Genomic DNA, 23147 nt, shown 5'->3' with positions numbered 1-23147 from the left:
TAAGGAGGAGGGGCTACGTTAGGAAGGGAGCTGTGTTGATCTATCACCTACTTGGGGCTCTGCTTCACAGAACCGATTCATTTAAATTCTCAGCTGTGGGTGGGGAGGGCATTCTGAGGAGAGGGCTTTTGTGGGGATCCCTTGGGGGGAATATGAGTGAGGCGCTGAGATCACTGGGTGAATGTCAGCTAGGACTGTCATCCCAGCTGAGGAAACAGAAGCTCAGAGAGGTGAGGTGATTTCTCTCAGGGCGCACAGCTGGGAAGTGGTGGGCCAGGGTTTGAACTCGCATTGGTCTGACCCCAAAGTCCGTGCTCCTTCCTGTGTGTCAGGCTGCTCCAGACTGGACAGCCGGACGCCCGAGGGCGCCTTCTGGTTCTGCCCTTTCTTCGCTCTGTCATTCGGAACAGCCTGCTTCATCTATTGGAGCCTCGCTTTCATTCGTAAAATATAGATCGTGATTCCTAATTTACCCATAATTGGAGAGTCACAAGGTTCCGAGGAGAAATGTGTGTTTGACAGCTAAGTCCCGGGCAAAGCAGGGAGATGAGTCTGGTTTGTGGCAATGATCCCACCTCCTCTCCTGGCCTACGACACCCTGCCCATTCCAGAAACCACATGCCGATTTAATGAAGAATGTGTGTGCGGCCTCTGGGCTGCGGGGCTGAGACCCATGGGCCCTCCTGGCGTCTTTGGAACCGGCCAGCACACAGTTACGTCCTGATCCTGCTGCTCTGGGCCGTGGAAATATTCGGTGGGAGGGGAGCTCGGCCCGTGTGCTTGGAATGTCATCCTCCCAGAAATTATATTAACCCTCCTAAGAGACCAGCAGGGCATGGGGATTAAGTAGACCGATTGACTGGTTGAAATGGCAGTTGGCTGTCCTGTGACAGGCACCAGCCAGAAAGACCATATGATCGTTTGCCAAGGAGAACCCCTTTGGGAGGGAGAATCTCCCTGATTCCTATTTCCATGCCCTAGATTCCACAGAAGCCTTGGCCTCTGGGAGTGGGGTAGGGGAAGCAGGTGGGTGAAGGTTAGGGGGCCTAGAGAAACGTCAAGAACCTTATTCTAAAAACCTTCCCTTTGCTGTGGAGAAAAATGACTTGAAACCCTCCCCGCCCCCCCCCCCCACATGCAACCTAGAGAAGATCGTAGCTAATTGGCATGTAAGTTGGGGTTAAAGAACGGAAGGAAGAATCTGATTGTTTTTTTAAGTTACTGAGAAAGTGGGAATGTCACTTTGGGCAGAGAGAAAGAATTTTTTTTTCTGGAGTGTCTTTCTCTATGCTACAGTCCCTAGTGGGCCGCTGAGATTTGAAAAAAAAAAAAAGATTTCTTTTAATCCACCTTCCTTTTTGCAAGCAGCAGCAGAAGGGCCTTTAAATCAAATGCAATCAGCAAACTTGTCTCTTGCATTTATTCCCTGCTTCACTCCCTGGAATTTGGCACTTGATGGATTCTGGATCTGACTTCAGGCTTTTTCCAAATCCAAGACTTGGGGAATTTTGTTAACAGCGCAATAAAATAACTTCATAGCGTACAGGAGGCACATTAAAGAAGTTGTGTGTGTGCGCGCACTGCTCTCTCCCCTTAAAATTAAAAAAACGCAATACAGACAATGTTTCTTTAAAAGTCTCCATCTGCAAATCCCATTAGATGTGCATATAAGGTTTCTGATGATTAATAGTTGCCTGCTCGGGGTTTTGGTTGGAGGGGATCGTGTGTGTGCTGGTTAACCCCTCCCTCTCCTCTCTCATGTTTCACTTCAGAAATGTGTCACTCTCTCCCCACCGCAGGATTTAAAAGTGTGCCTCACAGCCCTGGTCCAGCCCTCGGCAGGCATTTGCTGCGGGCTCCAGGACGGGCGCTCATCAGCTGGTGCGTCTGGGCTGACACAGTGAAAATGTTTTAGTGTCATCGGCGACACATACACGTGCAGGGGACCCCACTAGGCAGGCTGGCGTGTCGGGGAGGGGCAGGAGGCCAGGAGTGAAGCCTGACATAGGTGTGCCCGCACCCAGACGCGTGGCCGGCCACATGCGTGCCTACTTGAAGGAGAGACTTCAGTTTTCGTTTTGGTTTTGGTTCCTGGGGTGAATTTTCCGTTGATCGTTCTCCCCTCTTATTTATTTATCTTTTTTTTTTTTTTTTGGCATTGTTCAAAACTTGAATATAAAAAGCGTAAGAATCAAAACTTTGAAAAGACTGAGGCGCGCAGCGACAGACCCCCCCAGATGGATCCCGTGGCCAGCAGCTGCATGAGGAGCCCCCACCCCCCGGCCCCGGTCTGGGGCTGCCTTCGAAATCCCCACTCTGAAGGCAGTGGGGCCTCGGGGCTGCCCCACTACCCGCCAACACCGTTCTCCTTCCACCAGAAACCAGACTTCCCGGCGACAGCGACGGCAGCGTACCCCGACTTCTCAGCCTCCTGCCTGGCAGCCGCCCCACACAGCCTTCCCCGGGAGGAGCGCGTCTTCACTGAACAGCACCCCGCTTTCCCACAGCCCCCTGACTGGCACTTCCCTGTCTCAGAGGCCCGGCGCAGGCTCAACCCGGGCCCAGCTGGGGGCTCCAGGGACGTGGGGGCCAGCAGCCCGGGCCTGGTGGACACCACGGGAGGCCCAGGCGAGGACTACGAGGTCCTGGGGAGCACTGCCCACGAGACGGAGAAGAAGTCAACCAGACGGAAAAAGGAGAGTTCAGGTATGTGGCTGAGGAGCAGCTGAACATTCCTTTGCTTGGTTGCTTTCCCTCTCTGAGCCGAGCTGTCCTGACCAGGAATTGCAAACGATAATCTCTCATCTACGCAAAGGCAGGAGTTACCTTTGGGGTTCCTTCTACTCAGAGGTCCAGGATTCTCTGGTGATGGGGTTTGTCTCTGCGCCCCCAGCACCCCTGGACCCCGGGAAGATTATTTCAGCAAGTGAGTGAAATAAGATCCACAAAGATTAGGAGGATACGTGGGATAGTGCAGGCGGGCAAGGGCTGGAGAGGGGCTTTCCTGAATCCGGGCTGCCTCTGGCTCATGCTTCTCCCCACCATGCCCCGGGAGGCTCCAAATGGTCCCAGAGCCAAAGGGTTTGCTCGGCAGAGGAGTCAGCTGAGATGGGGGCTCGGAGGGCTAGGACGAGGCTGGGACCCTGGGATGTCAAGCAGAGCCAGGACTCTATGTCTCCAGGAGGCTCGAGGCAGAGAAGCAGGCCTGGACCAGGATGGGAGAGGCAAGGGGTAAGGAGGAGATGGGGTATCAAGATTGGGGACATACTGCCCACAAGGTATCACTCTGCCCGTGCCTGGGCCAAGAGAGCAGGTCAGCGTGTTAAGAACAAGGCTGTGCCCGTGCCTCCTGTCCCCACTGCCCGCTGTGTCCTCCTCACAGCCATCCTTGGAGCAGGGTCTGTCTGTCTGAACCTCTAGAGGACCTTCTCACGGGGCTAAACAGGGGCAGGTAGGAGAGGAGAGTGCCACCCAGTCAACAAGAGCACTCTGTGCTTTGCTTTGCGAAGCACTTTCAATGTAGCACAGACTTCCCAGAGAATCTTCTCTTCGCCATGCACTGCCCAAGGCGCCGGGGACGCAGAGATGAATGCAAAGGTCTCACATCCCAAAGGGCTCAAACTGAGAGGGAGAAGAAGCTGCCTGTCTAGCATTGGATGTGCTCTGATGGCGGGGGGCGGGGTGTGGGGTTCCGAGGTGCTGCATGAAACACCTTAGCTCTTTTGGGTCCCGCCAGTGTGTGAAGTTGGTACAGCAGGTCTGATCAGCATCTCCGTCCTATACGCGTGGAAAAGGAGAGACAGAGTTTGAGGGGAACCCTGCTAGAATGGAGTCTAGATAGTGACCCACTTAATCTGGATTTGCCCAGGACTTTTCCGGGGCTAGCATTGAAAATCCAGCATCCCAGGAAACCCCTCAATCCCGGGCAAATCTGGTAACCCTAGAACCGAGCTCAAACCCTAGACCTCAGACCCCAAAGCCCGCACCTTTCAGCAGATTTCAAACAGAATCCTCATTCGGAAATATTCACTCTCCGTGCTTAAAGAAGCCCCTCAACACGCTCACGATGGATGATAGTGACCACAGACCTCCTGGCTGCCTGATAGGAGGGCCCTTTAAATCTCCAGCTGGTTAAATCCTGAACTATTCCTAGCCCTGGCTGGAGATGTGCCGAGATGGGGCACTTTCTGCTTCTCCTCGCCAAGGGACTCTCAGCGACTTGGCTCTGTGCCCAGTTGAAGAGCTCTCCCCTCCGTGGCGCCTGCCCAGTACCTCCCCTGCCCACATCTTCCCCCGATGCATCCAGCCACTTTTTTTTTTTAAGTTTATTTATTTATTTTGAGAGAGAGCGCACATGAGCTGGGGGGGGGGGGGGGGGACAGAGAGAGGGGGAGAGAGAGAATCCCAAACAGGCTCCGCACTAAGAGCACGTGGAGCCTGGCACGGAGCTGGGTCTCACGAACCTGCAAGATCATGACCTGAACCAAAATCAAGAGCCGGTGGTTAACCGATTGAGCCACCCCGGGGGAGGGGGAGGGGGAGGGGCGGGCAGCCGCTTTCCAGGGAACTGGGAGCCGAGGCACCAGAAGGTACGGGCAAGGGGCTGGGCTGAGGCAAAATCATTCTGTGTTTCAGCCAGACCCAAATGTGTCATCATTCCTTCGGGCGAGTGGCCTGTGGCACTGCATTAGGGAGTGAGCTCCCGTGCCAAGCAGGTGACCATCCCAAGAGCACAAGGACACCCTCCACTGAATGCCCTGCAGCTCTTCACAGGGTCAGCCTCTGGTGGGGGGTGGGGGGGTTGGCGGTGCAGATTCTCATGGGCCCCGGGATCCCCGTCCATCCGGGTCCCCTCAGGAGCAGCAGCGATGGCAACAGCAGTCGGGCAGGGCACGGCAAGCTGAGTTTCATTCATTCTTAGGCTTCCCGACCCACTCTCTCTGTTCAGCTTGGGAATCTTTACAGCCCAGCTAGTTGCTTGAGTCTTTCCCTTTGGAATTGAACTGGAGGGGGCCGAGGCAGGAAAAATCAGCTTCTTAAGAGCCCGAAGAAAGGGGAAAGCAGGTGAGCAAGGTTCACAGCCAGCTTTAAGAATCTGGAATCCAGCTCACGGGAAACAAACCCAGAAAGAACCCCCATCCCACTCCACTGATCCTGAGTCACGGCTTGCATTCTCTATTTAAAATTCTGATATTTTGTTCCGCAGGGATTTTTTTTTCCACATTAAGTTTTTAAATTATTTATTTATTCTTATTTATTTTTGAGAGAGAGAACACAAGCGGGGGCAGGGGGGAGGGGTGGGGAGAGAGGGAGACACAGAATCCAAAGCAGGCTGCAGGCTCCGGGCTACGAGTTGTCAGCACAGAGCCCGACGCGGGGCTCGAACCCACGAACCGCGAGATCATGACTGACTTGAGCCAAAGTCGGACGCTTAGCCAACTGAGCCACCCAGGGGCCCTTTAACTTTGATTTTTTAAAAACGTTGCATTAAGATATTATTTCTCTTGATTACTGAGGGTTTGACACCACCCGCATTTTGCACTGTGCGAGTGTCTCACGTGCCCTTGCTAAACTATCTCTGAAGATTAATCAACCATGGATTAGAAATGTGTTTTCCATGGGGCGCCTGGGTGGCTCAATTGGTTGAGCGTCCGACTTCAGCTCAGGTCGTGACCTCACTGTTTGTGGGTTCACGCCCCACATGGGGCTCTGTGCCGACAGTTCAGAGCCTGGAGCCTGCTTCAGATTCTGTGTCTCTGTCTCTCTCTGCCCCTTGCCTGCTCACACTCTGTCTCTCTCAAAAATAAACATAAAAAAAAAAAGAAATGTGTTTTCCAGAATTCTTCACGAGGCAGGCAGACAGGTTGCGTGACTTTGGAAAACTTCTTAATTGCTTTGAGCCTCCGTTTCCCCAGCTGCAGAATGGTATCATAACAAAAGCACCTTCCATACAGAGTCACTGTGAAGGTTAAATGCACTGATCCCTGAGATTAGCACTGTGCCTGGCACATGAGTTCAATAAATAGCTGCTCTGAATGTTATTAGGCCCATGTTTCCAGAACCAACCTTCAGAACATAAGGGGGTCGATGGAAGTGAATATTTCAAATACACTGACTCAGAAATTGCTGAACTTGGGTATAAGACATGGGAACGTCTTGCAGTTATCCCTCGTCCCAAAATCCAGTTGTCCTCAGTTAGGAGCTTGGACCCCAGAGTTCTGCTGGAGAGGTTGGGGGGTGAGTCGTGCCTGGCGAAAGGGCCCCGTACTGGCCGGCGGAGGCGGCTCCAGTAACAGAAAGTTACTGGAAGTTTGTTTCAAGAGGAACGTTCTCTGCTCTTCCCTCTCCTTCTGCCAGTCCCAGCTGCTCCCCTATCACCCCCACTAGAAGTGGAGCTGATTAGCTCAAATAAATGATCAGGAAAGCAGGGGTCTCTGGCTCCCACTCAGAGACCTTCTGTTGGTTCACAGCACAAAACTGATTTAGGAGACCAGTGTGATGTTGTCTTACCGCAAACACTCCCAGCCCCAGGGCCCATGGGTGTTAAAGATCCCTGCTGGCAGGGACAGCTGTGTGGCCACTGTTGTTTGCCCTCGATCTGTCGATCTGTCTTGCTACCGTGGTCGTCTTTAATTTATGGGAATGAGGGATTTCGCGGTGATTTCCTGGCGGGGTTCAAGGGAAGGTCGCCCGTGATCCGCCTGGCTGTAGGTGAATCCGATCTCCCGCCTGGGAGAGGTTCTACCCCCACCCCCACCCCCACCCCCACCCCCACCATGCTGGGACTCAGCTCTGCTGGCTAGTGCTCTCACGTACTCCCCCTGCCTTCCTCAGACTCGCTTTGTCCTGTCTCCTTACTGCCTCCAGCCACATGAGTTCACTTGCCCTGCAAACGCACCCCCCTTTTTCTCCTCCCAACCTCATTTGCCTGAAGAACTTTCCCTTGCTTCAAGCATTCTCCCCGTCTCCCACTCCTCTGCCTGTTGAAACCCTTCTGATGTTAACATCCAGCTCGAAAATCACCGCCTCGAAGAATCTTTCCTCTCTTTTTTAAAAGCTACGGCTCCCCTTGTACCTAGCATCATTTCAGTGGAAGCTGTCGCTGAGAAGTTGCAGCTTTTAGTGTCCATTAGAACCGGTGCTGATTTTCTAAATATATAGCTTATAATGGCACAGAGGAGCTCTCCTGAGATTTCTTACCATGGGATGTCTTGTATTTGAAATCTCCACTTTAAAAATTATGATCAGGGGCACCTGGCTGGCTCAGTTGGTAGAGCATGTGACTCTTGATCGCAGAGGTGTGAGTTTGAGCCCCACATTGAGTATGGAGATTACCTAAAAATAAAATCTTTGAAAAAAAAAATACATACATACTATGATAAAAAAAAAAACACATAAATAAAACTTACCATCGTGATCATTTTTCTTAAATATTTATTTTTGAGAGAGAGAGAGAGACAGAGTGAGAGCTGGGGAGGGGCAGACACACACACACACACACACACACACACACACACACACGATTAGAAGCAGGCTCCAGGCTCTGAGCAGTCAGCACAGAGCCCAACACAGGGCTCAAACCTATGAACCGCGAGATCATGACCTGAACTGAAGTCGGACGCTTAACCAACTGAGCCACCCAGGCGCCCCAAGACAAGTTTTTTTTAAAATGTTTATTTATTTTCAAGAGGTGGTGGGGAGAGGCAGAGAGAGAGGGAGACACAGAATCGGGAGCAGTCTCCAGGCTCTGAGCTATCAGCAGAGTCTGACATGGGGCTCAAACCCACGAATGGTGAGATCATGACCCGAGCCGAAGTCGGACGCTTAACCAAATAGCCACCCAGGCACCCCTACCATCGTGATCATTTTTTAAAATATTTTTTTAAGTTTTATTTATTTAAGCAATCCCTACACCCCATGTGGGGCTCGAACTCACAACCCCGGGATCAAGAGTCTCATGCTCCTCTGACTGAGCCAGCCAGGCACCCCAAATCGTGATCATTTTTAAGTGTACCACCCAGTAGTGTTAAATCTATACACATTGTCCTGCAACAAATCTCTAGAACTTTTTCATCTCACAACACCGACATCCTAAATCCATTGAAAAACAACTCTCTCCTTTTCCTTCTCCCCAGGCCTGACAAATAGCATTCAACGTTCTGTTTCTGTGCCTCAAGGTGTGGGGGCGGGAGGAGGGGGTGGCCAGGGGGTGGGCTGAGGTGGGGCTGTACCATTATATTGGATGAAGAGTAAATCCGAACAGAACACGGAGTTAGTTTAGGCCAAAGTTAAACCCATTTCACTTTGCCTTTTAATACCAAGCGTTATTAAAGGCTGATCTAAAAAAAAGAGTTAGACTACTTTTGATATTTCGTGTAAGTAAAGTCACGCAGTATTTGTCTTTCTGTGACTGACTTATTTTACTTAGCACGATGTCCTCCAGCTTCATCCGTGTTGCAGCAGATAACAGGCTTTCCTTCTTTGTTAAGGCTGAATAATATCCCATTGTATGTATATACCACCTTGGCTATATCCATTCACCTGTTGATGGACAGACACTTGGGTTGCTCCCAAGTTGGCCATTATGAATAATTCCACAATGAACATTGGTGTGCAAATATCTCTTTAAGATTCTGCCTTTGAATTCTTTTGGATACATACTTTAAAGTGGAATTGCTGGATCCCACGGTAATTCCATTTTTAATTTTTTGAGGAACCTCCATACCCTTTTCCATAGCCACTGCACCATTTTCCAATCCCACCAACGGTGCACAAGAGTTCTGATTTCTCCACAACCTCACCAACACTTGTTCTTTTCTGTTTTGTTTGTTGGTTGGTTGGTTGGTTGGTTGGTTGGTTTTGGTTTGTTTGTTTGACCGTAGCCTTCCTAACATGATGAGATGATAACTCATCATGGTTTTGATGTGCATTTCCCTAATGCTTGGTGATGTTGAACATCTTTGCATATGCTTGTCGGCCCGTTGTAGATCTTCTTTGGAGAAATGTCTATTCAAGTCCTTTGCCCATTTATTAGTTGGATTGCCTGCCTTTTGCTGTTGACTTGTAGGAGTTCTTTATATATTCTGGATATTAATCCCTTATCAGTCTATGGTTTGCAAATATTTTCTCCCGCTCTGTAGCTTGCCTTTACATTCTGTTGATTGCTCCCTCCGCTGCATAGACATTTTTAAGTTTGACGTAGTCTCATTTCTCTATATTTGCTTTTGTTGCCTGTGCCTCTAGTGCTATATTCAAGAAATCATGGCCAAACCTAATGTCATGAAGATTTTTCCCCACGTTTTCTTCTAGAGGCTTCACAGTTTTAAATCTCATGTTTAGGTCTTTAAACTATTTTGAGTTAATTTTTTAATATGCTGTGAGTTAAGTAAGGGTCCAACTTCATTCTTTTGCATGTAGATATCCAGTTTTCCCCACATCATTTATGGAAGGTCATCCTTTCCCTACCGTGTAGCCTTAGCAGCCTTGTTGAAGCTCATCTGACCATATATGTGAGGGCTGACTTCATAAGTATTCTGTTTCATCGTTTTACACGTCTGACTTTATGCCAGTGCCATACTGTTGTGATTACTGCAGATTTGTAATATGTTTTAAAAATCAGAAAGTTGTGAGGCCTCCCTCTGTTTCACTTTCTCAAGATTGTTGTGGCTGCTCAGGGTCCTTTGAGATTCCATATGAATTTTAGGATGATTTTTTTTTTCCATCTTTGCAAAAAATGCCATTGGGATTTTGCTAGGGATCGAGTAAGTGAGGCCATTGTCAATGTAAATTGTTCCCTTAATATCCCTTTCAAGATTGTTCACTGGTATTGGATAGAAACACAGCTGATCTTTGTGTGTTGATGTTGTATCCTGAAACTCTGCTGAATTCGTTCGTTAGTTCCGAGAGGTTTTCTTTATGGAATCTTTCGGGGTTTCCACGTACAAGATCGTGTCATGCGTCAACAGAGATCATTTTTACTTCTTCCTTTCCAAAATACATGCATTTTATTTCTTTCATTGTACGTTGGTTTTTGTTGTTGCTGTTGTTGTTTTGTTTTTGGTTCACAATTGAGTATGATGTTGGCTGTGGGATTTTCATATACGGCCTTTATTATATTGAGACAATCCCCTGCTGTTTCTAGTTTGGTGAGTGTCCAAGGATCCTTTACTGACCTCCCTCTCCCAAGACACAGAACATGCCTTCTTTGTACCTCCATTTCTGCATCAAACCCAGTTTGCCTTTCATCCAGAGCTACAGCATATGGCTCCCTTCTCCCTAAAACTGAGGTGTCTGGAGGGCCAGAACGATAACTGGTTTCCCTATGCAGTCTCCCTAGCACCGACTAGAACATTTACCACGGGAGGAGCTCATTCAATGTCTGGTCAATAGCCTCTGTTACAGCCTGGCATCCATCCGTCTGTCCATCCATTCATTTTTCTCACCTTCTCTCAGAGTGGCTGTGCCACCTGGCCCCGGGGGTTTCCACCATGTGTGATGAACTCCTGTAAAATTCATCAGGACTTTTACAGTCTCGCTCAGGAAACAGTGTGCAGACAGCCGGACTTCAATCATAAAACCAGCCCAGGGTCAGGGCTAGTGCTGGGGCCAGAAAGACACAACGAACAGCCACTGGGCTGGCCACTTCTCTGCAGGAGTGCCCCACAAGGTACTCAGGTCAGCTCCCAAGTACCAGGGCCACCAAGGCTGGGAAGCAAGTAGAGCTTCTGTGGCAGAAAAATATGGTGGACTCACCACTAGGACAGATAGGGGGGCTGCGATGGCTGGGCAGCTGGAGGGCCCAGCTGTCATACGGATGTGTGGCTGTGTTTCAGGTCTAGAGGAAAGGGCACCTTTTCTAATTTGCAGAGAAGTCTCCTGTGGACTGGCATCAGCCTTGCCAAGCACCCCTCCTGGCCTTGGTCCCTCTCCTCAGAGGCGAACGCTGGCTCCGGGGATTTAGGGGCATCTCAGTCTGCCCGGGTTGCCGTAACAAAACACCATACGCTGGTCGGCTTACACAGCAGACGGTTATTTTCTCATAGCTCTGGAGACTAGAAGCCAAAGATCAAGATGGCAGCAGGTTTGTTTTCTCTGGAGGCTTCTTTGCTTGGCTTACAAATGGCCGTCTTTTTGCCATGGTTTCACGTGGTCTTTTCTCTGTGTGTGGGCATCCTTGGTGTCTCTCTCTGTGTCCTAATCTCCTCTACTTACAAAGACACCAGTAGGATTGGATCAGGGTCCACCCTAATGGCTTCATTCTAACTTAATCATCTCTTTGAAGACACTATCTCCAAATACAGTCCCATTTTGAGGTCCTGGGAGTTAGGACTTCAACATATGGGGGAGGAGGGGGCAATTCAGCCCATAAACAGGAGGTGTAAAAACAAGGGCAAGGTTCTAGCTGTGGCACCAAGGCTCCAGTTAAGTGAAAGCAGCATCTCAGGGGTGCATGACCTCAGAACTTTCTTAGCCCCGGGTCCTGTTGGCCACTGGAGCTTTTCCACTCAGAGCATTGTTTCTGGCTACAAAAAGATCCTTACATTCTTATCTTACACCTACAAGGAAAGACACTTTTAGGAATGAATCTTTATATTTATTTTAAGGTTTATTTATTTATCTTAAAAGAGCGCGAGTTGAGAAGGGGCAGAGTGAGAGAGAGAGAGAGAGAGGGAGAGAGAGAATCCCAAGCAGGCTCTGCACCGTGAGCCTGACACAGGGCTTGAACTCTCAAAACCGTGAGATCATGACCTGAGCCGAAACCAAGAGTTGGACTCGACCGACTGAGCCACCCAGGTGCCCCACGAATGAATCTTTGAAGAAGTGGGCTGTTTGACACAGGAAGAAGGAAATGAGGTGATAATGGAATGAACGGACAACCTCAGTGTCACTTGGGTCGCAGAGTACCATGCCGGGTGATGTCACATCCGTGCCCACCCTCCGTGCTGGGCTGCAGCCTAGTAAAGAGGGTGGGGGGAGGGGCTCGGGGGGCTAATGTCAAGTGCACTGACAGGGCAGAGCTGGACGCAGTCCCAGATCCACAGCTTCCCGTCTGTATGAGCTCCGGCGAGTGCTAGACCCCACCGAGTCCCAGCCTCCTCTGAAAAATGAGGATCACGGGTCTACCTCGCAAGGTTGCTGTGGGACAAGATGAGATCGTAGATGTAAAGACACAGCCAGCACTTGGTAACCCTTCAATCCATTGTTTCCAAGCCCACAAATGAGCAACCCTTCTCTTTTCAAAGTCTTCCCCGACCCTGGCTGCATCCCAGGTCACCTGTGCTCAAAACCTGGCAAGGCAGGGACCCGAGGTCAGAGGGAGCCTTTGAAGCCCGTCACCAGCTGGCTCTGCCTTGTCTCTGAGGGCTCGTTGGTCCAGGGTCACTGCAGTGCTGGGCAGGGTGTGGCTTGAGGGGCACGCAACGGCTGCAGCCCCCCTCATTCCAACTCCAACTCCAGACCCCCCCCCCCCCCCCCCCCCCCAGCGAGGAAGAAGCCTTAGGAGCCAGAGCGGCCAGTGTGGAAGGAGAGACAGGTACTCCACATCCCGCCTGGTGAAAGCTCCTGCCCCCCACAGTCAGGCAGAGATCAGGGCCCAGATCGGGACTCGAGGCCTTGGCCATTGTCTGAACTCAGAGGCATCAGCACAAACCCTGTGCCTGAGTCCCCTCGGGCCCCAGCCAGATACGGTCTGGAAGTTCTGCAGAAAGTCAGTATCCACCAAAGCAGCACAATTCTGACCAGCATCTAACACAAAAGGGTCCGAAGAGCTCACGGGCTGTAAGAAGGTCAGCGAGGAGCAAACTCGGGCCTGCCCACCGTCCTGCCAGGCCAGGGGCTCAGGAGTCCCGCCCTAGTCACCTATTTCTCTGGCTTGAATAAGTCAGGACATCTGGGCCCAGGGGGGCGGGGACGATTCCAGAAGCAAAACAGTTCTTCCTTCCCCTGCCGCCCCCCCTGAAGCAGCGCCTGTCCCCCAGTGCCCTTTCTGCCCCCTGAGCTGGGCTTCCCTGGCCTCCGGCCAGGATTCCTCCCCCGCCCCCTCCCCAGCCTTTTCTATTTCATGGTGTCCCTGTGTTCCTTGAGCACAGTGGTGGAGGGACAGTGTGAGCAGTGGGGTCCGGTCCTGAAGCCCACACTTCCTTTGGTGACAGCTGAGGGCGACATCTGGAACTTATAAACACAAACAAAGCCCAGAGCCGCCCGTGCCTCCCCCCCGCCCATCTCAGAGGCTGGCTGCTGCTCCCGGCCCTCATTTCCACGGCCCCCCTTCCCCTTCACCTCTGTGCTCCCTTATTCCACGGCCATCTACGCTCCCATCTCATCGCCCGTCGATTCCCCTCTCCCTCACCACCGCATACCCCCACTGCCCCACCCCACCCGGGCCCTTCAGCAAGGACTATAGCACCAGGCATTTCCATTCCAGAACAATCTGCTTCTCTCCCAGGAAACATACTTTGAATTCCCCCCACCTCCTCCTGGGCTCCTCAAAGAGGCTGTGAACCCTCCCCATGTCTTTTGGAGCACCCATAGGAGAGGGAAAGGGCCCGGACCTGGAGGTGGGTGGGGCTCACGGGGGCCCAGTGAGACAGGCAGGCCAATCCCAGGAAGCCAAGGACGTCCTGGGACACAAAAGTGCACCTCGTCTTGGGCTGGCTCCATCTGGGTCCGGTCTACTTTGATGCACTTTGACTCCTCCCGAAGTTGAAAGTATCAGAACTAACAAGGACGTCAAAGGCCCGCACTGTGACAGCCCAGGAAGCCACATTTGCCATTTTCAGAGGGTTTGCCAAGGTTTCGCCTGCTGACAGCATGCCCCAGGTGTCTCCTCCCTTTCTCCTCCCTGGGGAGTCTCAGGGAATCAGACATGGACGCACAACGGACATGTCCCTGGAGTGAGCACAGTCTCTTTGCTCACCGTCCCCCCTGCACAATGCGACATATTGGCCGTAGCCCCAGACTGGTACCAGGGCAATTCCACCAAGCCTTTCAGTCTCTGGGTCTTCATTTCTTCATCGGTTCAATGGGCTGGTGTGTACCTTACCTGCCCTACAGAATAATTAAGAGGACACGACAGGAAGCAGCCCAAGATGTGGAAGAGCTTCCTGTCGAGGGAATCTGGGTTTGAGGTCTAGCCCTGCCGCTAACTAGCTGTGTCTTAGGCCCCTCTCTCACCTACTCTAGGCTCCCCTGTAAATGGAAAGGTGACTGGAGATAGCTCTAAGCCTCTTCCAGTGCTACTGTTCTATGATGCTGCAGTAAATGTGAAAGCCCCAAAGATGTTTATCTCTGGGGAAAAGAGACCCATTGTCAACGGCAAAGTTGTTATTTGAATGCAGAGCCTGTGGCTTTCTATCGTCTTGGACAGAAATTTATGGAAAATGGCCATGACAACTGGGGAGTAGGGATACAGGCCTCCAAAAAGGCATGTTCCCCAGCGTCTGTCTGAACTTCCTTGTAGCTCCGATAAAGCTGTCTGCTAACTTTAGGAAGGCCTGCCAAAACTGACAGCTATTTATGAAATAATTTGCCTTGGATGGTGGAAAAGCTCACGGTGGAAACCACAATCACACATACATCCTGTTTGCATTTCTCCGGGCACGACCGTTCCATCGTGGCCCCACTGGCTGGCTGGGAGGGTGGTGCAGGGGCCGGGCAGGGCGGGCCGCTCCTCCTGAGCCACAGAGGCAGGCCGGCGGAGCACCAGCCCATCCCTCTGCAGTCCTGGAAAACGCACCCCTGCCCTGGAAAGAGAAGCAGGACCAGGATGGCTGGAGTGTGATTCTGATCGATGCTTTAGTTACTGTGCCTGGAATCATTCACTTCCCCTCCTGCCACCCCCCACCCCCACCTCCACCGCAAGGCTGACATAATGGTGGCCAGAGACACAGATCCAAGCAAGATGCAGAGACATAGTGGAGAAGGGAAAACAGCTAAAAGGCCAGACGTTAAAAAGGCATCGCTTCCACACAGCTCTGGAGACGGGGTACCTTGACAAGTCTCATCTCTAACCTCCACCGTGACTCACGTCTGCAATTTCGTCTCCGGGAGAACCTCTTCTCTTCTCGTGGTTCTTTCGGACGGAGCCTCACGGCACACCCAGCGCCGTGCTAGGGGTTAACACGCGTTACCCGTGGCATTTTACCCCTGCTGATTGCCGTGGATGTAGATATGCTTGTTTCGCAAAGGAAGGCAGTTCAGAGAACTTAAGAGAGTTGCCCCAGGTCAGAGAGCCTTCTTTAGAGCCTGCTAAGGCCCAGATTCTCCAAGGAGAGAATCTGAATCTCCCATTCAGCTCCGGGAGGGGAGCTTTGCACACCAGAGGGAGGTAGAGGTTCCCTGGCATGGCCCTGACCTTTGTGCTGAGGACCTTGGGAAGACCAAGGACGGCCTTGGAACAGAGCAGAGAGCATGACTTCGGATCTGACTGAAGGGAGGAACTAGGGGCCCAGACAAGAATATTTGAAACTGGAGGGGCCTCAAGTTCAAGGCCAGGGGTTCTCAACAGAAGAGAGAGTAGGGAGACAAGAAGGGGATGCCAGGCTGCATACTGGGGAAGGACCCTGACACCAGCTCCTCAGGGGCGCGAAGACCCAGCCCAGCCCCATGCTCCTACACATGGGGAAACTGAGGCCCAGGGTGGGAAGGAGGCCCCCCAACAAAGGTGTACTCGCCTGGGGTCAAACTATCCTGAGGGCAGTGTGCATGTGAACTGTGCACAGGAGGGAGCTGGCAGACCGAACACCCCGAGCCAGAAATGGCTCAGGGTTTGTCCTCATCCTTCTTTTTCGATCTTGATGAAAGTGGTGAACAAAGCAGAACTTCCACTTCTGTCCCCCGTACTTCAGGCCCTTCTGTCATTTCTAACAGTGATGAAAGGTCTTCTTCCCCATTCACGGAATGGCTCGCTCACTCCCCGGCTCCGGCTTCTCTGCCCCATTACTGTTTCCCAGGCTGAGGCCCAGTGCCTAAACCAGGACAATAAGAGGAGAGGGGAGGTGGGCAGAGAGAGGTCCAAGAACCAGTCCAAGACCAACACAGAGGGGTCCTCTCCCTACCTCCCCTCCTCTCTCTTGGGTCTCCTGGGAGGATTATGTGCAGGACTGGGCAGGGGCGGGGGCAGGGGCTGTTTTCTGGGGATTCCATAGGAACCCGGGCGCACCTGTGCGGGCCCAGAAGAAGGGGAGTGTAGGTGTGGGCATCCATCCGGGACACGGCCTCCAGGAGCCCTGGATGTGGAGACAGGCGGAGCTGCGAGTCCAGATCACGCCGTGCCAGATGGATGATGGAAGACCGAGGCCAGCGTTGACCACACCTCTAGTCAAAGGGATCTGGATCCCAGTCTCGGTTCTGCACTCCCCCCCTCCCCTCCCCCAAAACACTGCTGGGCACACTGGGCAAGTGCCTGGGCCTCTCCGAGGCCACTTCCTCCTCAGTACACTGAGTAGGATTTAGCAAATGTTTAGGAAATACTGTGCCAGGTACAGGAGCATGTGGGAAAAAGCAGTTTCTGGTGGGGAAAAAGAGAACCCTGTTAATCAAATTTTCACAAATTTCACACGACAGTGCTAAAGGGGATAATAATGCTCCTGGGGGTGTTTTGTGGAATGGATTAAATGCATCTGATGACACAGAAGCCTTCAAGAAACCACAGCCCCTCAGATGGCATCTCGGGGAGCCGAAGAATTGGAAGAATACTTTTTTCTTTGTCATGCACTTTAAAGTCTCCAAAGCAGTTTCCACACACAGGAGCTGGTCCAGGCTTTCCAATAACCCTGGGAGGTAGGTGCTTTATTCTGGAGGAGGCAACTGAAGCCCAGAGAGGTTAAGTGACTTCCTCAAAGGCCCCAGCAAGGAGACCAAGGACTCAACCTTGGCGCGTGAGTCGGCTGCGTGGTTTTACACTCACTCATTGTGACAGGGAAGAGCTGGGAACCACTGTGAGCTGTGGGTCAGGCGGGGATGGGAAAAGGCCGGCCAGGATGTGCTCCGGAAAGGCTGTCTCCCCCCGCCCCCCACCCGCGGCCGGAGGCTGCCAAGGCCTTCCTTCGGACTGCCTGGGATCCCCGGTCCCCGGGGCTGCGCGTCCTTCCCCGCCCCCCCTCCCCCCCCCACCCCCGGCCCACGTTCCGGCTTCCGGAGGGGTCTGGGCCAGCCTTCCCCAGAGCCAGGGAGATCCTGGTGGGGGCGGGGGGGGGGGGGGGGGGAGCGGTGCGCTCCTCCGTCTTCTCTGTTCCCGCAGGGGGGCCCGGATCGCTTTCACGGTGCGCCCCTCACCGCGTCGGGAGCCGCCACCCCGGCCCCTCTCCCTGGCTCCTGGGCGGCGGGACCGGGGACGCTGGGGTGGAGGGACTGGAACCCGAAACACGGACTGCTGGAAAGCAAGAGAAGGAACTATGGGGAACGACATCCAAGGCCGAAGTTCCAGAATGGAACGGGGTTGACGAGGGGTCTTCACCTCCTCACCTGTTCACAATGTAGCTGCTTGGTGGGGAGTGTGCACGGCTTCCCTGCCCTCCCCCACCCTGCCTAAAAGCCCTCCTCCCAACACCCGCCCGACACACACACACACACACACACACACACACACACACAGGGATGCGGTCGTGGACCGGGCAGGAGGTGTGGGCGCAGTTTTCAGTAACGCACCTGACTCTGAGCCTAGGCCTCCTGGTCTGTGAAAGGACAATGAAACGAAAAGACTTCTAAATTTTAGAGCCTTGCAGGCAAAGTGGGTCCTGTAGCCATTCGCGGGACAGTGGCACGCGTGGGTACCTGTGCCGGTGTCTGGCCTTCCTTCCGGCCCCACCACCAAAGTGAAGGTAGACGCGCCTCTCACCTTGCTCAGGAGAGAACATACAGTCCCTGTCGTTCGTACCGCACTCTACAGTTTGTAAATCCTCCCTACAAGGATCTTACTTCAACAGTATGTGAGTCAAACTGCCTGGGTTTGAGTTCGGCCTCTGCCACTGCCCGGCTGGATGAACTTGCACAGCTTGCTCACCTTCTCTGTGCTTAGTTTTCTGGTCCATACGTTGGGGCTAATACAAGAACGCACCTGGCTGAATTATCGTGAGGATTAAGTGGCTGACACGTGTAAGGGGCTTGCTCCCGCCACCACTGTTGGCAGTTACGATTGAGGCCCTGCTGTGTCTAACTCAGAGCCCAGAACTTTCCAGACCCGGCCCCTCCCGGTATCAAAGGGGGAAAGGAGCTTAAGGCAGCACACTTCTCAATTTACGTGGGCGCACAACTCCCCTGGGGATCTTGCTAAAATGTGATTCTGATTCAGCAGGTGGTGGGTAGGGCCTGAGGTCCTGCAAGTCTGACCAACTTCCTGGCCCTGCTGCAGCTGCCGTGGCATCCTTCGAGAAGTGTGGTCTTAGAGCCGTGGTTTGTAAACTTGACCTTAAGTCAGATTCACCTTGAAGTCTTGGTAGGGGCTGCTGGGCCCTACCCCCCCCCCCCCCCAGACTTTCCGATTCAGTAGGTCTGGGATGAGACCTGAAGATAATGCATTTCCGATCGTTCTCAGGTGATGGTAAGGCGGCTGAGGGCAGAGAGCCTTTATTTTAGAACCTCTTGCCCCACAAGCTTCTGGCCACTACTAAAGTCAAGCGGTTGGGGATGGGGAGGATGGGCTGGATAGTAGAAATCATTAAACAGGGTGCCTGGGTGGCTCAGTTGGTTAAGCGTCTGACTTTGGCTCAGGTCATGATCTCATGCTTGGTGGGTTTGAGAGCTTGGAGCCCGCTTCGGATTCTGTGTCTCCCTGTCTCTCTGCCCCTCTCCTGCTCGCGCTCTTTCTCCATCTCTCAAAAGATAAATGTTAAAAAAAATTTTTTTTAAATAAATAAGAAAGACAAGGTAAGGATGTCCTGACTCTTAAGGATAGAAGGGAACAGAGGAGACCTCAGCGGCTCACATCTTCCTCTTTGGGATGCTTTCTCCCCAGACAACCCAGAGAGCCGAGGGAAGCCTGATGGCAGCAGCAAGGCTCGAAAGGAGAGGACAGCCTTCACCAAGGAGCAGCTTCGGGAGCTTGAGGCCGAGTTTGCTCACCATAACTACCTGACCCGGCTCCGGAGATACGAGATCGCTGTGAACCTGGACCTCTCGGAGCGGCAGGTGCAGCCCAGGGGCCCCTCCTCCTCCTCCGGCCGTCCCTTCTTTCCTCTGCTCTCTCACCCCCCCACATCCCCCCACGTCCCCCCACACCTCTCCTTTTTCTCCTCTCTGCCCAGTGCAGTGGTTCTCAACTGTGGCTCTTACCTGAGAATTACCCGCAGAGATCTGAATAACATTGATGTCTGGGCTTCACCCCTAGAGATTGTTTTCATTGGTCTGGGACATCGGAGTTTTTCAAAGGTCTTCTAGATGGTTCTCACAGGCAGTCAGGGCTGGAACCTCTTATCTGGTTATTCCCAAAGTGTGCGTTGAAATCGTCTAGGCCCTTGCTTAAAATGCAGACTCTAAGGGGTGCCTGGCTGGCTCAGCCCAAAGAGCATGTGACTCTTGATCTTGGGGTCGTGAGTTCAAGCCCCATGTTGGGTGCAGAGATTACTTTAAAAATCAAATTAACAACTCAAGGGTCACCTGGGTGGCTCTGTCGGTTAAGCGTCTGACTCTTGGTGTCGGCTCAGGTCACAATCTCATGGTTTGTGAGATTAAGCCCCACACCAAGCCCTGCATTGAGCCATGCATCGGGCTCTGCACTAAAAGCGTGGAGCCTGCTTGGGATTCTCTCTCTCTCCCTCTCTCTCTGCCTCTCCCCCAACCGCTCTCTCTCTCTCAAAATAAATAAACATTAAACAAAATTTAAAAAGTAAAAAAAAAAAAAATAAAAGGCAGATTTTGTAACTCTGGAGAGCCATTTTGCAGTAATAATAAAGTGGGACCAGGAATCTGCATTTCTAATAAGTTCTTTAGCTGGTTCCTGGGCACACCCTAAAAAAAACTTCCTACGCCTTTCATTCCGGGCTTTCCCTCAGAGCATTCCATCCACACCCGTACTCTAACATGGCGTAAAGTCTTATAATAATAATATTTGATAGCAACTTTCAGTTGATGAAGGGCTCTGCTGGAGTGCTAGGTTTAGAAAACTAAGATCAGGTCCTGTCTCTACCACTTTCTAGCCCTGTGACCTCTGGGATGTGTCTCCTAACCTCTCCAGGTCTCCATCTGTAAAACAGGGTCGTGACCACACCCTGCAGGCAGTGCTGAAACTCAGATGAGGGAGTAAGCAGCCCGGAGCTATCTAAACTGACTAGTGCTTCGTAAATGTGCCTGGGGACGAAGGTGGTAATCCTCTTCTCCCAGAGCCTTGGGTAACAGAAGCGGGAAGGAGGAAGGAGGCGTGTTGCCACAGGAGGGGCGGGGCATGTGAAAGGGGGTGGGGCCAATGCCGAGTGCCTTTTAGACCCTGTCCCCAGACTGTCAGGCTTTCTTTGTCAAGAGACACAAGACAGGCATCTGGACAGATTGATGTGTCCTCCCTGTCGTGTCAGTTCCTGGTGCCTCTGGAGGAGTGGGGCAGGGCAAGCAGAGGTTCAAGTTGGGGGTCCCAGGAACTACGACCTGCTGGCTCGAGCATCCATACGGGGAGGTAGTGGCACCTGCCTTGAAGTGACCAGGTGCCTTTGCTTCCTCTGCCAGGTCAAAGTGTGGTTCCAGAACCGAAGGATGAAGTGGAAACGTGTGAAAGGGGGTCAGCCTATCTCCCCCAGTGGGCAGGACCCAGAGGATGGGGACTCTGCCGCCTCTCCAAGCTCAGAGTGAGAGTCTCCGTGGAGGAACAAAAGACTGAGGACTGAGCCCCCTCCCCAACTACCCTCACCCCAACCCCACCTTCACCTTCTCCCACCCACCCCAGGGCCACCTCTCCACGTCTTTCAGTGACTCTTAAACGTGAAGCTGTCCAGCATTCCTGGAAGCCTTGAAGTTTCCCAGAAAGTTCTATCCAGTTTTGCTCTGCCCCAAGCCCTTGGCTTCCCACATTTCTTGCGGAATCCTACAGCAGCCTGATTGGACTGAACCCGAGCGAATCTGGGGAACAGCTCTGGGCGCACCGTCGCTCAGGGTGTCTCGGCTGCTGCCCACACCTCCTGCTCCCACCTTCCTCCTACCCCAGCCAGACCTCCTCTCCAGGTCTGGACACCACCTGATCTGCTGGGAAAGGAGCCCTGGGACCAACTAGTGACCTGTGAAAGCAAATGTTCCAAAAGAAAGGAAACGACTAGGACACACGCACCCCCTGGACCACCCTTCCTTTCTGGGTTCCATATCTGAGGCTTTGGGGGCCTTCGGTTACCCCCAAACCCCAGGGAGAGTCAGTGTGAGGAGGGTTGAGGACAGAAACTCAGTCCTTGTCTCCCAAATCTGTTGTCTGAGTGGCCAAGTTTATGACTGTCAGAAAACTGTCAGAAAAACAGGCTGGTGTAAGCGGTCCCCGCACCAGCCCGTGCGCGCTGACTTGACTGGATGGCTGAGAACGGACCCAGGACAACACTTCTTCAGAGTCCATTCAGGGATGCGGCTGGGACTGTTGAGCATCTAGCTACTCCTTTTCAATCCACAGTTTTTGGATTGAAAACCTACGCAGACGCTCACATTATTGAGTCGAGGGCTGGAAAGTGTCCCCTGTGTTCTGAGGATGAAGAGATCACTCTAGGGCCAGTGAGTGAGGACCTAGAAATGTGGATCCTTGGAGCGGAAGTATCCTGTGCTTTCAAAGGATGCTGTCTGCAAACAGGGACAGAAAAACAATCCCTCTTTCTCCATGGGATACATCGGAGCCCTTCTGATGTGTTCCACAATTGCTGTCATTATGGGAGGAGCTGCTAAGTTTATGTACGTGGACCGCCCAGATCTTCTGGGGTGACCCTCCGGGGACTGATGGCCAAACAGCCTGGGGCGACTGGAGCCTTCGAGAGAGACCTCGGCCTGCCTCGTACGCTGCCTCCCAACACCAGCTGGTGTCGCAGAGGGAGGTCAGCAAGAGTTTGGAGCTCTTGTGTGTAGATTTAATCACTCACATGTAAAAAGAACCCCACCTCCCCATCCCGCAAGGACAGACGCTGGGGAAAATGATTGCCAAATGAGATGGCTGGTTAGAGCATGTGTAATTTTTTTCTAAAGCATATTTCATATATTTTCTTAAGATGACATCAAGTTAACTGTGCAAGGTTAATTCACTTAGTAAGAAAACTCTTGGAGAAATAAAATCAATAAAAGAGCAACGTTCCCGGGCCTTTTTCCTCGCAGAGCCACGCTCTCTCTAGGTGCAACCCTGTGATGCCCATGTGAGGATCACCCAGACAATGTCTAGAAACAAAGAAAAAGGGGAAGAAAGAAAGCACTGAGAATCAAGGTGCCCCCCTTTAGGGTCTTCAAAATGTGGGGGTGCAAATGTAATCGTTGTAGCAAAGAATGTTCTTCCACAAGATGCAACCACATCGTCTCCGTGTCCCCTTGTAAAATTTTAGCTGTCCGTGTCCCTAACCTATGGCTTATAAAATCATTGAAGTTCTGTAAACAAAAGATGGGTTCTTTTGTTAATAAAGGAATCTTGACCATACACTAAGCCCCCCTCACTTTTTTTAACATTTACTTATTTATTTTGAGAGAGAGAGGGAGAGCGTGAGTGGGCAAGAGACAGAGAGAGAGGAGAGAGAGAATCCCAAGCAGGCTCTGCACTGTCAGCTCACGCACCGAGAGATCACGACCTGAGCCGAGATCAAGTGTAGGACACTTAACCAGCTGAGCCGCCCAGGTGCCCCAAGCACCCCTGACTTTTAAATTCAGAGTCTGGAAGTGTTTGTTTTCCGGGGTAAAACGATGCACACCAATAGTAATACAAATGCCACAAGAAGCAATGGTGGCCATCCTCTGTCTTTTTCAATTAAAAAAAGATTAGTTTCACCGAGATGTCAACAATGCACAAAGTAAGACTGGCTACAGAGAGGGGAGGGAGGGCGCCAAGAGAGGAGACCAGGCCAGGATTCGGTCTTGAGTCAGTCTGGGCCCAACGTGGGCATTGACCAGAAATGACATCATCAGGAGCTGGCAGAGGAAAGCAGACCAAAATCAAGATGCCAAAGAAAAGGTTCAGGCTCAAAGACAAGCAAAACAGACGTCCTTGGGCACTCCAG

General features: G+C 52.2%; 1 protein-coding gene across 3 annotated transcripts; it reads left to right on the top strand.

The window, feature by feature from the left end:
• Positions 1 to 1792: 1792 nt before the first annotated feature.
• Positions 1793 to 22573, top strand: MEOX1 (mesenchyme homeobox 1). 3 transcript variants are annotated; one of them, XM_078437107.2, is made up of 4 exons: positions 1793 to 1881; positions 2184 to 2706; positions 18953 to 19125; positions 20653 to 22573. In XM_078437107.2, exons 2-4 carry the CDS (start codon positions 2238 to 2240, stop codon positions 20773 to 20775), a joined length of 765 nt encoding a protein of 254 aa, XP_078293233.1. In that variant the 5' UTR covers positions 1793 to 1881; positions 2184 to 2237; the 3' UTR covers positions 20776 to 22573. The 3 variants fall into 3 exon arrangements, with proteins under 3 accessions (XP_078293233.1, XP_078293234.1, XP_081647436.1); XM_081791310.1 differs by having other exon boundaries at positions 1810 to 2706; XM_078437108.2 differs by lacking the exon at positions 18953 to 19125 and having other exon boundaries at positions 1802 to 2706.
• Positions 22574 to 23147: the final 574 nt, after the last annotated feature.

The sequence above is a fragment of the Panthera onca genome, chromosome E1 (assembly GCF_046562875.1).
Source record: "Panthera onca isolate mPanOnc1 chromosome E1, mPanOnc1 haplotype 2, whole genome shotgun sequence".
NCBI classification, from domain to species: Eukaryota; Metazoa; Chordata; class Mammalia; order Carnivora; family Felidae; genus Panthera; species Panthera onca.
The sequence above is the reverse complement of the archived record's forward strand: the minus strand, read 5'-3'. Positions and strand labels throughout refer to the sequence as shown.

Bases quoted from the DNA above. Each gene is read 5' to 3' on its own strand.
- MEOX1 (XM_078437107.2), top strand. From the start codon at position 2,238: ATGGATCCCGTGGCCAGCAGCTGCATGAGGAGCCCCCACCCCCCGGCC. The intron at 2,707-18,952 runs GTATGTGGCTGA...CTTTCTCCCCAG, and splicing joins ACGGAAAAAGGAGAGTTCAG to ACAACCCAGAGAGCCGAGGG. The intron at 19,126-20,652 runs GTGCAGCCCAGG...TTCCTCTGCCAG, and splicing joins TGGACCTCTCGGAGCGGCAG to GTCAAAGTGTGGTTCCAGAA.